A 12,748-nucleotide genomic window follows, 5' to 3' on the forward strand; every position below is an offset into this window, starting at 1 on the left:
CTTGCAGTTACTCTTAGAAACCTATTGCACCAGGCTTTACTCAGCTGGGTCAGTGATGAGCAGATTTTTAAAAGGTGGAATAATAGAAGTAGCCTTAAAAGGTGTAGTTGAGCTCTTATAGAACCAGGATTTATAGTAATTTCAGCAGCAGTTATTCTGGGGGTCTCAGCAAGGTTGGAAAGCAGTGAGTATCTCCCAGCTGCTACACTCTCTCTCTCAGAATTATCTTTTGATGTTCTTTGCTCCTGCACTGGAGAACTGAATATGAGACAATCTATTTTCTGAATTTGTTGTTGTGTACGGGATATTACTATACTGAAACAGTTAATTAGTCGTAGCTACTGTATCTATTATTCTGTTAAGTTTTCCAGTGAAGTTAAGTTATTCCAAGTTCTTCTTTCTTTTGCTGTATTTTAATTACTGTGTCAGAATAAATTGTATTTTGCCTAACATCGAGTAGTTTGATCAATCAAACTGCATCTACAACACAGCACCTGATATTTACATTTAAAATAAGAAATATTAGGGTCTAGGCTACCTTCTTAATATAACTTGAGGGGAGCTGGTCTGGTCAATAACAATATGAAGTTTCCCATAACTTATTGCACAACCTCTAAGCATACAAGTTGTTGTGAAGTTTGTTGTGTATATAGATGTGTAGAAAGAGATAAAAATTACATTCTAAGAAAGGTGTTCACAAACTTCAATGTTTTGAAAGGATTGAGTTGGAATTTGCAATATATTTTTGTTTTGGTGTTTAATCTCCAAACATTTGGATGATGTTTTGTATAATTATAAGGAGAAATGAAATGTAAAGTTATGCAATTGAAAAAGGAGTGCTAGTTAACCTCTCGACTTCTCTCATAAACACACATAAATTCCATACAACGTTTACATTCTGCTCCATAATAAAATGTCCCCTTTATTTTGAGCAGACCGGCAATCACTGCTGTTGTTGGCTTGTCGTTTGGACGCTACATTATTGAGCCATTCTTTGCCCCTTGCCAAGCTCCAGTTTTGGCAGTAAAACTTCTCACAGCTGCAGGAGTCTGTAAGTAACATTGGTATACCTGTCAGTCACAGAAATATGATCTGTGTTACATAAGGTTAGCATTTGGGTCTGAAATTTCTCATGTTTTTAAGTATGTAAATACTGTAATTTGAGTTGCATGGTTGAGCAGGTTTTAACTGCAGGGTATACTGCTTGGATTTGGTAGGTTCATTATGATCACATTTAACTATTGCTAAGAGCTACAGAAAGTACCAACTAAAGTAGAAATATCCTTTGTTTTTTATTTATATATTTTCAATTTAGAAGCATGAGTAGTCCATTCAGTCCCTTAAGCCTGCTCCATCATTTGATAAGCTCCTGAGTGAACCATTGTGGCCTCAACCCTTTCCAGTCTACACACCTTTGTCTCTCTTCTTTTTTTAAATTAATTCATGGGTGTGGCTGGCTGGCACAGCATTTATTAGAGTCATAGCGATGTACAGCACAGAAATTGATCCTTCAGTCCAACTTGTCCATGCCGATCAGATATCCCAATCTAATCTAGCCCCATTTGGCAACACATGGCCCACTTCCCTCGAAATACTTCCTAATCATATACCCAACCAGGTGCCTTTTAAATGCTGAAATTGTACCAGCCTCCATCACTTCCTCCGGCAGCTCATTCCATATACGCACCACCCTCTGTGAGAAAATGTTGCCCCTTAGGTCCCTTTTATATCTTTCCCCTCTCACCCTAAACCTATACCCTCTAGTTCAGGACTCCCCCAACCCAGGGAAAATACCTTGTCTATTGATCCTATTCCCCCTATCCCTAGATGCCCTTGAGAAGGGGTGGCAAGCTGCATCCTTGAACTGCTCAAGTCCTGCTGTAGGTAGTCCGACAATGCTGTCAGAGAGAAATTTCCAAGATTTTGACCCAGCGACATTGAAAGAGCAGTGATATTTTCCAAGTCAATATGGTGGGCAGCTTGGAGGGGAAGTTGCAGGTAGCAGTGTTCCCATGTACCTTTGTGTTTCTAAATAGAAGTGGTTATGGGTTTGGAAGGTTTTGTCTAAGGATCTATGGTGAATTTTTGTGGTGCCTATAGTACATTGTATACACTGCTGCTACTGAATGTCTGTGGTGGAGGGAGTCGATATGGGTGGTTGTGATGCTAATCAAGCAGCTGCTTTGTGCTGGATGGTGTCAAGCCTCTTAAGTATTACTGGAGTCGCACTCATCTAAGCAACTTGATAGTCTTACTTCGCTCTCCTAACATGTCTTATCGATTGTGGACAGGCTTTGGGCACTCACAATGTGAGTTACTTGCTGCATGCCTCCTAGCTTCCAATCTGATCTTATATGACTACGGCATGACTACATTTTTGACTGGTCTAGTCAGTTTCTGGTTAACAATAAGACCCAAACCCTCCTTCCCTTTACTTCTTGATTTCCAAGAATTGTTGTGATGTTATTTGTGTCTTCTACTTTGAAGATCGGCAAAAAATGCTTGCCAATGCATTCATCACAATTTTCTTATTTCTCATTATTAATTTCCCACAGTCTGTCTCTTGAAGAGCAATGTTCACTTTTATTTTACTTTTTCTTTTTTTCAATACCCATAGAAATTCTCACTACCTGTTTTGTATTTTTAGCTAGCTCTCTGACAATTTGTAATTTCTCCTCCTTATTTTGCTGAAAATTCTTTTCTGAATTTTAGTGTGTCAGAAAGAGCTTTCTTTCTGGTTAGGTCTAGAATGTGTAGTTCTAAAACAATTGTCCATCACCTGGGTGAATTCCCAATAATGACAGCAACAAGGCCTGACCTCAGTCGGTCCATTCTGTGAGCAAGACCTCCCATCACTTTCCCCACAGCTGGTAAAATTGCAGATCTGCTGAGTACTTTTGAGTTCTTAATTATGGTATTTTAAAACTACTGTTGGATTTGTTTCATGACAAAGATCTTGTTCTGTGTTTCTCCTTCCTGCAGCTTTGGTGGTGTATATAAATTCCTGCAGTGTGAACTGGACTGCCCGCATTCAGGTCATTCTCACAATTTTTAAACTGCTGGCAATAGGATTAATCATTGTTCCAGGGATGATGGCCTTGTCTGAAGGTATGAAATATCCAAAAATAGTTTATTTGATTTTGAGAATCTTTTCCAAGTCATACATATACAACACAGAGGATGTCATCATATGTGTACTAGATCTCTGAAACAGCTGTCAACAACTTCTCACATTCACTTATTAGTTTCGCAATTCTTTAATGAACTTGTTTTATTTCAACAATATTCACATTTTCCCTTAAAAGTTACTGTACAATTTGTTTCCATGACTGTTTTGTGTAGGACATTGCATGACCAAACAAACCTCTGCAGAAATAAAATCTCCAAAACTCTTTTGTTCATCTGGCGACATTAAAATTAAATCCATTAGTTACTGCCCATTGATTATTAGAAATAGCATTTCCCAATTTAGCAAAATGTTTCATTATGTTGGACACCTCTATCAGATCTCCTCTTAAACTACTTTGTTTCCTTTAAAAAAGTCTCCAATTTCTTTAGTTTCTTTTATAACTAAAGTTTCTCATATCTATGTTTATCTTTTTACATCTGTTCTCTATCCTATCTTTAACATTATTCCAAAAGAAAGCAACCAAATCTGGACACACTATTCTATATTTGGTCTATTCAATCTTTTATATAGGATTAGTATTATCCCTTTGGGCATGTATTCCAAAACCTTAATTACAAGAAGTATTTTATGATACGATTTTTATTTACAACATTTTCAGTTTATCCTATCAGCTTTACGACAAATATTTATCAGTATCTGAAGTATCTTCTACTAATACATTACTACTTACAGGATATAAACTGTCCTCATTATACCTCCCTAAGATGTACCATGAAGCACTTCTCAGCAATTAATTTAATCTGACATCTATTTTACAATCTACGAACCTGTCAGTTTTTCTTTCATTTTGAGTTTATTCTTAATTACTACGCTTTTTGTTAATTACCAACCTTTCTTCATATTGTCTCTTAACCTTACCAATTTTTTCTCTCCATGTTTTCTCTGCGTGGCTTGATTGAATTTCTGCATTATTGGGCTTATATCTGTTATATAACCTTTATGTAATTGTTCTTTAGAGAATCATAGAATCATTATGTTGGAATGCAGATTCACACAACCCATGTACCTAAATATCTTGGCTGTTGGTAGCTTTGATATAAATGAATTCAAAAAACGCAGCTCAGCAAGGATGTTTTGTGAGGCAGGCTTAATTGCTAGCTATTCATCCATGTCTAAGAGTCTGTGACACATTGGTGTGGTCACTTTCTTTTTAATTTACTCATGGCATGTGGGCACTGCAGGCTGGGTCAGCATTTATTGTGCAACCCTCATTGCCCTTTAGAAGGTGATGGTCGGTGCATTCTTGAATTATTGCAGATAGACAAACAATTTTGTAAAAATGGAATTCCAGGATTTTCACTCAGCAACAGTGAAAGAACAGCAATATATTTCATATCAGCATGGTGAGTGATGCGGAAGCAATGGTGTTTCCATGTATATATTGTCCTTGTCCGTATAGATGGAAGTGGTGAGTGGATAATTGGAAGGTCTTGTCTCAGGAACCTGGGTGAATTTCTGCAGTGCATCTTGTAGATGGTACACAATACCACTTCTGAACATCAGTTGTGGAGGGACTGGATGTTTGTAAATGTGGTACCAATCAAGTGCGCTCTTTGTTCTGGATGGTGTTCTGCCTCTTGAGTGTTGTTGTAGGCAGGCAAGGAGGGAATATTCCTGTCTTGTGCCTTGTAAATAATGGACAAGCTTTGGGGAATCAGGCAGTGAGTAACTCACTACAGTGTTCCATCTGTTGTAGCCAATATCCTTAAAAGACTAGTCTAGCTCAGTTTTTGGTCAACCTCCAGGATGTTGATGATGGGAGATAGAGTGATTTGTCTCTCGTTAAAGATGGCCATCACCTGGCATTTATGTGGCATTCATGTTACTGAGCAGTTTTCAGTCCAAGCCTGGATATTCTTCATGCCTTGCTGCATTTGAACAAGGACTGCTTCAGTATCTGAGGAATCATGAAGGGTGCTGAAAATTATGCAACCATCAGCAAACATCTCCATTTCAGATTTTGCAATCAAGGAGAGGTCAGTGATGAAGCAGCTGATGGTGGTTGGACACTATCCTAAGGAACTCCTGTAGAGATGTCCTGGAGCTAAAATGAGTGACCTTCGACAACCACAATCATCTTCCTACATGCCAAGATGTATGATCCCAACCAGTGGAGAGTCTTCCCCCTACTACCCATTGATTTCTGTTTAGCTTGGGCTCTTTGATGTCACACTTGGTCAAATGTAGCCATCTGACCTCACAATGAGAGGGTCAGTGAGGAGGTAGTTACTCAGCAAGAGCTGAAAGATAGCACTATTGATGACACGTTCTAACACTTTACCGATGACCGAGAGAATATTGATGGCCCAGTAACTGGCTGGGTTGGATTTGTCCTGCTTTTTGTGTTCAGAGTGAAGTGATTGAAGGGGTAAAGCTGACCACATCACCTTTGTTATTGAATAATTGGAACACAATGTATTTTGTACTTGACTTGGATCACAAAATGTATCTAAGAAGTAAAAGAAGACTCGACAACAGCAATTTGCTTAAATATGCAAGTTTATTAAGTAATGATTTAAAAAATGGAAAAGAAAAAAAGCAATGAGCCTCACACCCTTCTGTCCATGGAGATCCCTCAATTGATGGCTGGTTGGAGGCTGAGGTTTGCTTTGGCACTGTTTGCAATCCCAGTCTGAGGTGAAGTTCAATAACTCAGAACAAAACCCTCTGTGTTATACAGTGTAAAAAACAACAAGTACAGAAAAGCAAGTTGATTATGTCATCTGCGGCATGGACAGGAATGAGTTGTCCATTGCGATGACTTATTCAAGGTCATGCAGCTGTCAAATATCATCAACAATTCTAACCCATCCTACACAGTACTGTAACTGTATTTTCTGGGGTTCATGTCATCAACAGTATGCATTATGAGTCTTTTGATGTATTGTTAGTTAGTGTCAGTATGCATGGAAGGTAGCACTAAAATAAAACAAAGGACTGCAGATGCCGGCACTTTGAAATACACAAAAACAGAAATTACTGGAGAAACGCAGTGGGCCTGGCAGTACAGTAGATTATCCAAACATCAATTATCCAAATTTTGGATTATCCAAACAAGATCTCAAGGTCTCATAAAAACAGCAGAAAGCAACTCAGTATTCAGTTATCAGTTAAATGGCATTATGGCGTGCATTGCCAGATAACCGAGAAAGATTTGATAACTGGCAGTCAAATTACTACTTGTTTACAGTAGATCAGTTATTGGTTAAATGGCATTATGGCATGCATTGCTGAATAACTGAGTAATGTTTGGATAATCGGCACTCATAAATTACCACTTGTTTCCAGTTATCCAAACAATCAATTATCTGAACAAAATACTCCCCACCGTCTTGTTGGGAGTGTATTTGTAGAAAGAAAGCAGAGTTACCATTTCAAGTCCAGTGACCCTTCATCAGAACTGCTCTGAAGAAGTCACTGCACTTAAAATAACTGTAACATGCTGTAGTCATGGTGGAATTGTGAAGTATGGTACTCGAGTTCTTATAGTGGATTCAATATTAATGAATTAATTATGAATTCAATAATAAAGAATCACATAATCATAGAGAAGCATGTGATCTGGTTTGACTGAGTATTCATGTTAAAAAAGTGTCTCAAGGTTATTAAGTTAAAAATCACACAATACCAGGTTATAGTCCAACAGGTTTAATTGGAAGCACACTAGCTTTCGGAGCACTGCTCCTTCATCAGGTGATTGTCTGATGAAGGAGTGTCACTCCGAAAGCTAGTGTGCTTCCAATTAAACCTGTTGGACTATAACCTGGTGTTGTGTGATTTTTAACTTTGTACACCCCAGTCCAACACCGGCATCTCCGAATCAAGATTATTAAGGTTAAACATCTGATTCCACAATTGTGACAATTAATGTCTGTATATAAAATAATGAAACAAAATAGCGCAGACAGCAGGTTAAAGCAGAGCAGGAAGGTATTTGGCTCATAGAGCTGTGTTGACTCTTTTTAAGCTGTATTCCAATTTTAATTTCTCTACTCATTGAACCAGCTCAATTTTGCCAAATTATCTTTACTTCTTGTGAGAATAGATCTGGTCCATTCCTTAATTTCCTTTTTCACCATTCACCATTGTTCTATAATGTTTAATTTGCAAATTTCTCTTCTAACTTTTAACTGAACTTGTTCCTTTTTAACTTCCTTAGCATTGGTGGTGCTTTTCCCTTTGGATTACCTTTATCATTTGTTATCTCTTCTTTTCAGGCTTTATGTCCAGCGTACCTCGCTGTGTCTATAGGTATCTGTTCAATGTTACCTCACTAATAGACTTAAATACAAACATAATCCCTCACATATATGTTTACCATAATTTTTAGAGAAGTTGTTTCTTTATTACATTAATAATTAAAGATTTATTCAATATTTACATGCCATACTCCTAGTTGAGACAAATTTGTGATCTACAAAATATTGAAATTTCTGAGATGGAGGGGTTGGTATTGCACTGAGGTAGACAAAGTTAAAAAATCACACAACCCCAGGTTATAGTCCAATAGGTTTATTTGGAAGCACTAGCTTTCGAAGCAATGCTTCATCAGGTGGTTGTGGAGCAGGACCATAAGACACAGAGGACTGCAAATGCTGGAGATCAGAGTCGAGGGTGTCGTGCTGGAAAAGCACAGCAGGTCAGGCAGCATCCAAGGATCAAGAAATTCAAAGTTTCGGGCATAAGCCCTTCATCAGGAATGAGGCTTGTGGGCCGGGGGGGGCTGAGAGATAAATGGGAGGGGGGTGGGGCGGGGAGGGGGAAGGTAGCTGAGAGTGCAAGATGTAGATGAAGTTGGGGGAGAAGGTGATAGGTCAGAGAGGAGGGTGTAGGAGATAGATGGGAAAGATGATGGACTGGTCAAGAGGGCGATGCCATGTTGGAGGCCTGGGACTAGAATGAGGTGGGGAGAGGGGAAATGGGGAAACTGGTGAAATCCACATTAATCTCGAGGGGTTGCAGGGTCCCAAGGCAGAAGATGAGGTATTCTTCCTCCAGGCGTTGGATGCTTAGAGTTTGGCAATGACTATTATTCCCCCTCTCCCAGTCCCAAGCCTCCAATTCGGCACTACCCTCTTGACCTGTCCATCCTCTTTCCCATCTATCTGCTACACCCTCGTCTCCAACCTATGACTTCTCTACCACTCTCATCTACCTATTGCATTCTCAGCTAACTTGCACCCAGCCCCACCCCTCTCCCATTTATCTCTCAAACCCAGCCCACAAGCCCCATTCCTGATGAAGGGCTTATGCCCAAAATGTCGATTCTCTTGCTTCTCGGATGCTGCCTGACCTGCTGTGATTTTCCAGCACCACACTCTCAACACAGAATTTATAGCAAAAGGTTACAGTGTCATGCGGCTGAAAAGTATTAAACAAACTTAGATTAAGTCTTTCATCTTTTACAATGGTTTTGCTAGTTTCAGTTCACTAATATGTTAAACCCAGAACTCCTGTTATGTCACATTCTCAAGATAGCTTCAGGTTTTCTAACAAAATGTGTCATCTCAGCTCAGACAATGCACTAAAGGTATGAACGTAAAGTCTGTTTGTGTCCCAATCTTGAGTCAGACTAGTTCCATTTCTAAAGTGGGATTTACAAAATCTTACATGGATTGACTGTAGGTTATGCATGTTTTGAACAAAGACCCTCTGTCATACCCAAGCTCTCTCTCATATGCACATTCATACACCCCCAACACTCACACCCATGCACACACCCTCTCACAGGTTTATACCCCCTCACATTCACACACCTACTTTACCAAGCTTACACACACACACATACATACACTCTCTCACATGCACTCACACCCATATGCACTATACATTCCCGCGCTCACACACATACACTCACTCCGTCTCTCCTGCACACACACACACATACACATAAGTTTGAGGTGAATCTGTATTCGCAGCATTGTATTTTATTTTGCTCAAAAAATGCATAACCTACAGTCAATCCACGTACGATTCTGTAAAACCCCCTTTAGAAATGGAACCAGTTTGACTCAAGATTAGGACACAGACAGACTTTAGCCTCATACTGTAAATGCATTGTCTGAGCTGAGATGACACATTTTGTTAGAAAATCTGAAGTTATCTTGAGAGTATGATGTATAAGGAGTTCTGGGATTTACATATTAACGAACCAAAATTAGCAAAACCATTGTAAAAGATGAAAGATTTAATCTGAGTTTGTTTAATATATTTCAGCCACATAACACTGTAACCTTTTGCTATAAATTCTTCGTGTTATGGTTCTGCTCCTGATGAAGAAGCAATGATTTGAAAGCTAGTGCTTCCAAATAAACCTGTTGGATGATAATCTGGTGTTGTGTGATTTTTAACTTTGAAACCTGTCTATCTTTATCTTTTGTTAAACTCAGTTTCTGTTCTTTACACAGGACGCACCGAAAACTTTCAAAATGCCTTCGACAGTAATACGATTACACTTGACAGAATTCCACTGGCTTTCTACTCAGGCATGTTTGCCTACAGTGGTTGGTATGTAAGCACTTCGATGATATCCAACATGCATGAGGGTGTAAGAGGAAATGCATGTTTACACAACTTGGGCACTGCTCATTGTATATGCTTTTCATTATTTTTAGCAACAAGCTAAACTACATACTTCTCCTCCACTTATCAGCATAAAGTTACTTAAGTCAATAGTTGTGCTCAGTTGACATGAAGTTGCAAAATCCCACACTGTACTCAATTCATGATACAAGAAACAAAAGCTGTCTTTGTTGTTTGATAGAAAGCTACAATTCAAACTTGTGATTCAGCTGATTAGATGCATTGAAAGTGGAACCCTACATTCCTCTATAAAAAGATTAGCACTGAAAGAAATATGATACAGAACAGTTGTTGTTAGCAATGTAATAAAACGTGAAAACAGCAGGGTGAGCTTTAAAGATGTGTGGAAATTAAATGAGATTGTAAGCAGATTATATTTAAAAGGAACAGTGAATAAATCCAAAGAAAGTAAGGGAAGGTGAATGAGAGTGAGAAAAGTAAGTGAAGTGAGTGAAACATGTGCAGAACATAACAGTGTGAACTGACAGGCAATGTAGCTAGGGAATGAGGGATGTGTGTAAATGGCATATGAATAGTTTGAGGGATACAAAGGTTGAGTATGTGAACAGAGCAAGGAGTTTGTATTCAGAATACGAGAGTGAGGGCTGTAGAAATGATGTTTGAATGTTTTAGAAACTAGCAAAAGATGATTAGAAGAGGAAAGAAATTGGTTTATACAAGCAATAAAAGAATATAAAAGGGAAAAGTGTAACTGAGGAGGATATTAAACCCTTAGAGAATGAGACTCGAGATTAATAATGGGAAATGAAGAAATGACAGAGGCTTTAAATAAGTATTTGCAATCTATCTTCAGAATATAAGACAGGAAGAGCATTACAAGAACAGTTGAAAATCAAAAGGCAGAATGGTAGGAGGAAGTTAAAACAATCACCATTACTGGAGAAAAATTGATGGAATGTTCATTGAACTTGAGACTAACAAGTCCTCTGGACCAAATGACCTGGAACCTGTGTCTTAAAAGAAGTGGTGAAGACATTGTCAATGCGTTGGTTGTAATCTTCCAAAATTATCCAGCTTCTTGGAATATTTTAGCAGATTGGAAATCTGTAAAGATAACACCTCTGTTCAATAAAGAAGGAATGCAGAAAACTGGATGTTGTAGCCAGTTAGCCTAACATCTGTCATTAGAAAATGATAGAATCCATCAGTGAGGAGGTAGTAGGTCATTGAGAAAATCATAATGCAATCAGGTGGAGACAATATTGTTTAATAAAAGGGTAATCCTAATTCTGCACTTAATTCAGATGTTTGTCCATTTATAAATGATGTTTGACCAATGTATTAGAGTTATATCAGGGTAGATAACGAAGAACCAGTAAACATGTGTATTTGGATTCCAAAAGGCAATTTGACAAGGCACCACATCAAAGGTTACTATAGAACATAGAACATAGAACATAGAAAAATACAGTGCAGTACAGGCCCTTTGGCCCTCGATGTTGCGCCGATCCAAGCCCACCTAACCTACACTAGCCCACTATCCTCCATATGCCTATCCAATGCCCATTTAAATGCCCATAAAGAGGGAGAGTCCACCACTGCTACTGGCAGGGCATTCCATGAACTCACGACTCACTGAGTAAAGAATCTACCCCTAACATCTGTCCTATACCTACCACCCCTTAATTTAAAGCTATGCCCCCTCGTAATAGCTGACTCCATACGTGGAAAAAGGTTCTCATGGTCAACCCTATCTAAACCCCTAATCATCTTCTACACCTCTATCAAGTCACCCCTAAACCTTCTTTTCTCCAATGAAAACAGCCCCAAGTGCCTCAGCCTTTCCTCATACGATCTTCCTACCATACCAGGCAACATCTTGGTAAACCTCCTCTGCACCCGTTCCAGTGCCTCCACATCCTTCCTATAGTATGGTGACCAAAACTGCACACAATACTCCAGGTGCGGCTGCACCAGAGTCTTATACAACTGCAACATGACCTCAGGACTCCGGAACTCAATTCCTCTACCAATAAAAGCCAGTACGCCATATGCCTTCTTCACAGCACTGTTTACCTGGGTGGCAACTTTCAGAGATCTGTGTACATGGACACCAAGATACCTTTGCTCATCCACACTGCCAAGTATCCGACCATTGGCCCAGTACCCCATCTTTTTGTTACTCTTACCAAAGAGAATCACTTCACACTTACCTACATTGAACTCCATTTGCCACCTTTCTGCCCAGCTCTGCAGCTTATCCATATCCCGCTGTAACCTTCCACATCCTTCCTCACTGTCAACAACTCCACCGACTTTTGTATCATCCGCAAACTTGCTCACCCAACCTTCTAGCCCCTCCTCCAGGTCATTTATAAAAATGTCAAACAGCAATGGTCCCAAAACAGATCCTTGTGGAACACCGCTAGTAACTGCACTCCAAGATGAACCTTTACCATCAACTACTACCCTCTGTCTTCTTCCAGCCAGCCAATTCCTAATTCAAACCTCCAACTCACCCTCAATGCCATACCTCCGTATTTTTTGCAGTAGCCTACCATGGGGAACCTTATCAAACGCCTTACTAAAATCCATATACACCACAACTACCATTTTCCCCTCGTCCACCTCCTTAGTCACCTTCTCAAAGAATTCAATAAGGTTTGTGAGGCATGACCTGCCCTTCACAAAACCATGCTGACTATCCTTGATCACATTATTCCTATCCAGATGTTCATAAATCCTATCCCTTACAATTCTCTCTAAGACTTTGCCCACAACAGAAGTGAGACTCTGTCTATAGTTACTAGGGTTATCCCTACTCCCTTTCTTGAACAAGGAAACCACATTTGCTATCCTCCAGTCTTCTGGCACTATTCCTGTAGACAACGTGGCATAAAAATCAAGGCCAATAGCTCTGCAATCTCCTCCCTTGCTTCCCAGAGAATCCTGGGATAAATGCCATCAGGCCCAGGGGATTTATCTATTTTCACCCTTTCCAGAATTTCTAACACC

The 12,748-nt window shown here is 39.3% G+C and overlaps 1 protein-coding gene across 2 annotated transcripts in view; it reads left to right on the plus strand.

The window, feature by feature from the left end:
* The window catches only part of LOC140458130 (cystine/glutamate transporter-like), a 76,255-nt gene that overhangs the window by 10,532 nt on the left and 52,975 nt on the right, over positions 1-12,748 (plus strand). For both annotated transcript variants that reach the window (XM_072552240.1, XM_072552239.1), the window contains exons 3-5: positions 936-1,051; positions 2,983-3,108; positions 9,598-9,697. In XM_072552240.1, the coding sequence (XP_072408341.1) occupies positions 936-1,051; positions 2,983-3,108; positions 9,598-9,697 (342 nt within the window). The remainder of the gene's footprint in view (positions 1-935; positions 1,052-2,982; positions 3,109-9,597; positions 9,698-12,748) is intronic.

This window comes from Chiloscyllium punctatum, chromosome 32 (assembly GCF_047496795.1).
Source record: "Chiloscyllium punctatum isolate Juve2018m chromosome 32, sChiPun1.3, whole genome shotgun sequence".
Taxonomy (NCBI): Eukaryota; Metazoa; Chordata; class Chondrichthyes; order Orectolobiformes; family Hemiscylliidae; genus Chiloscyllium; species Chiloscyllium punctatum.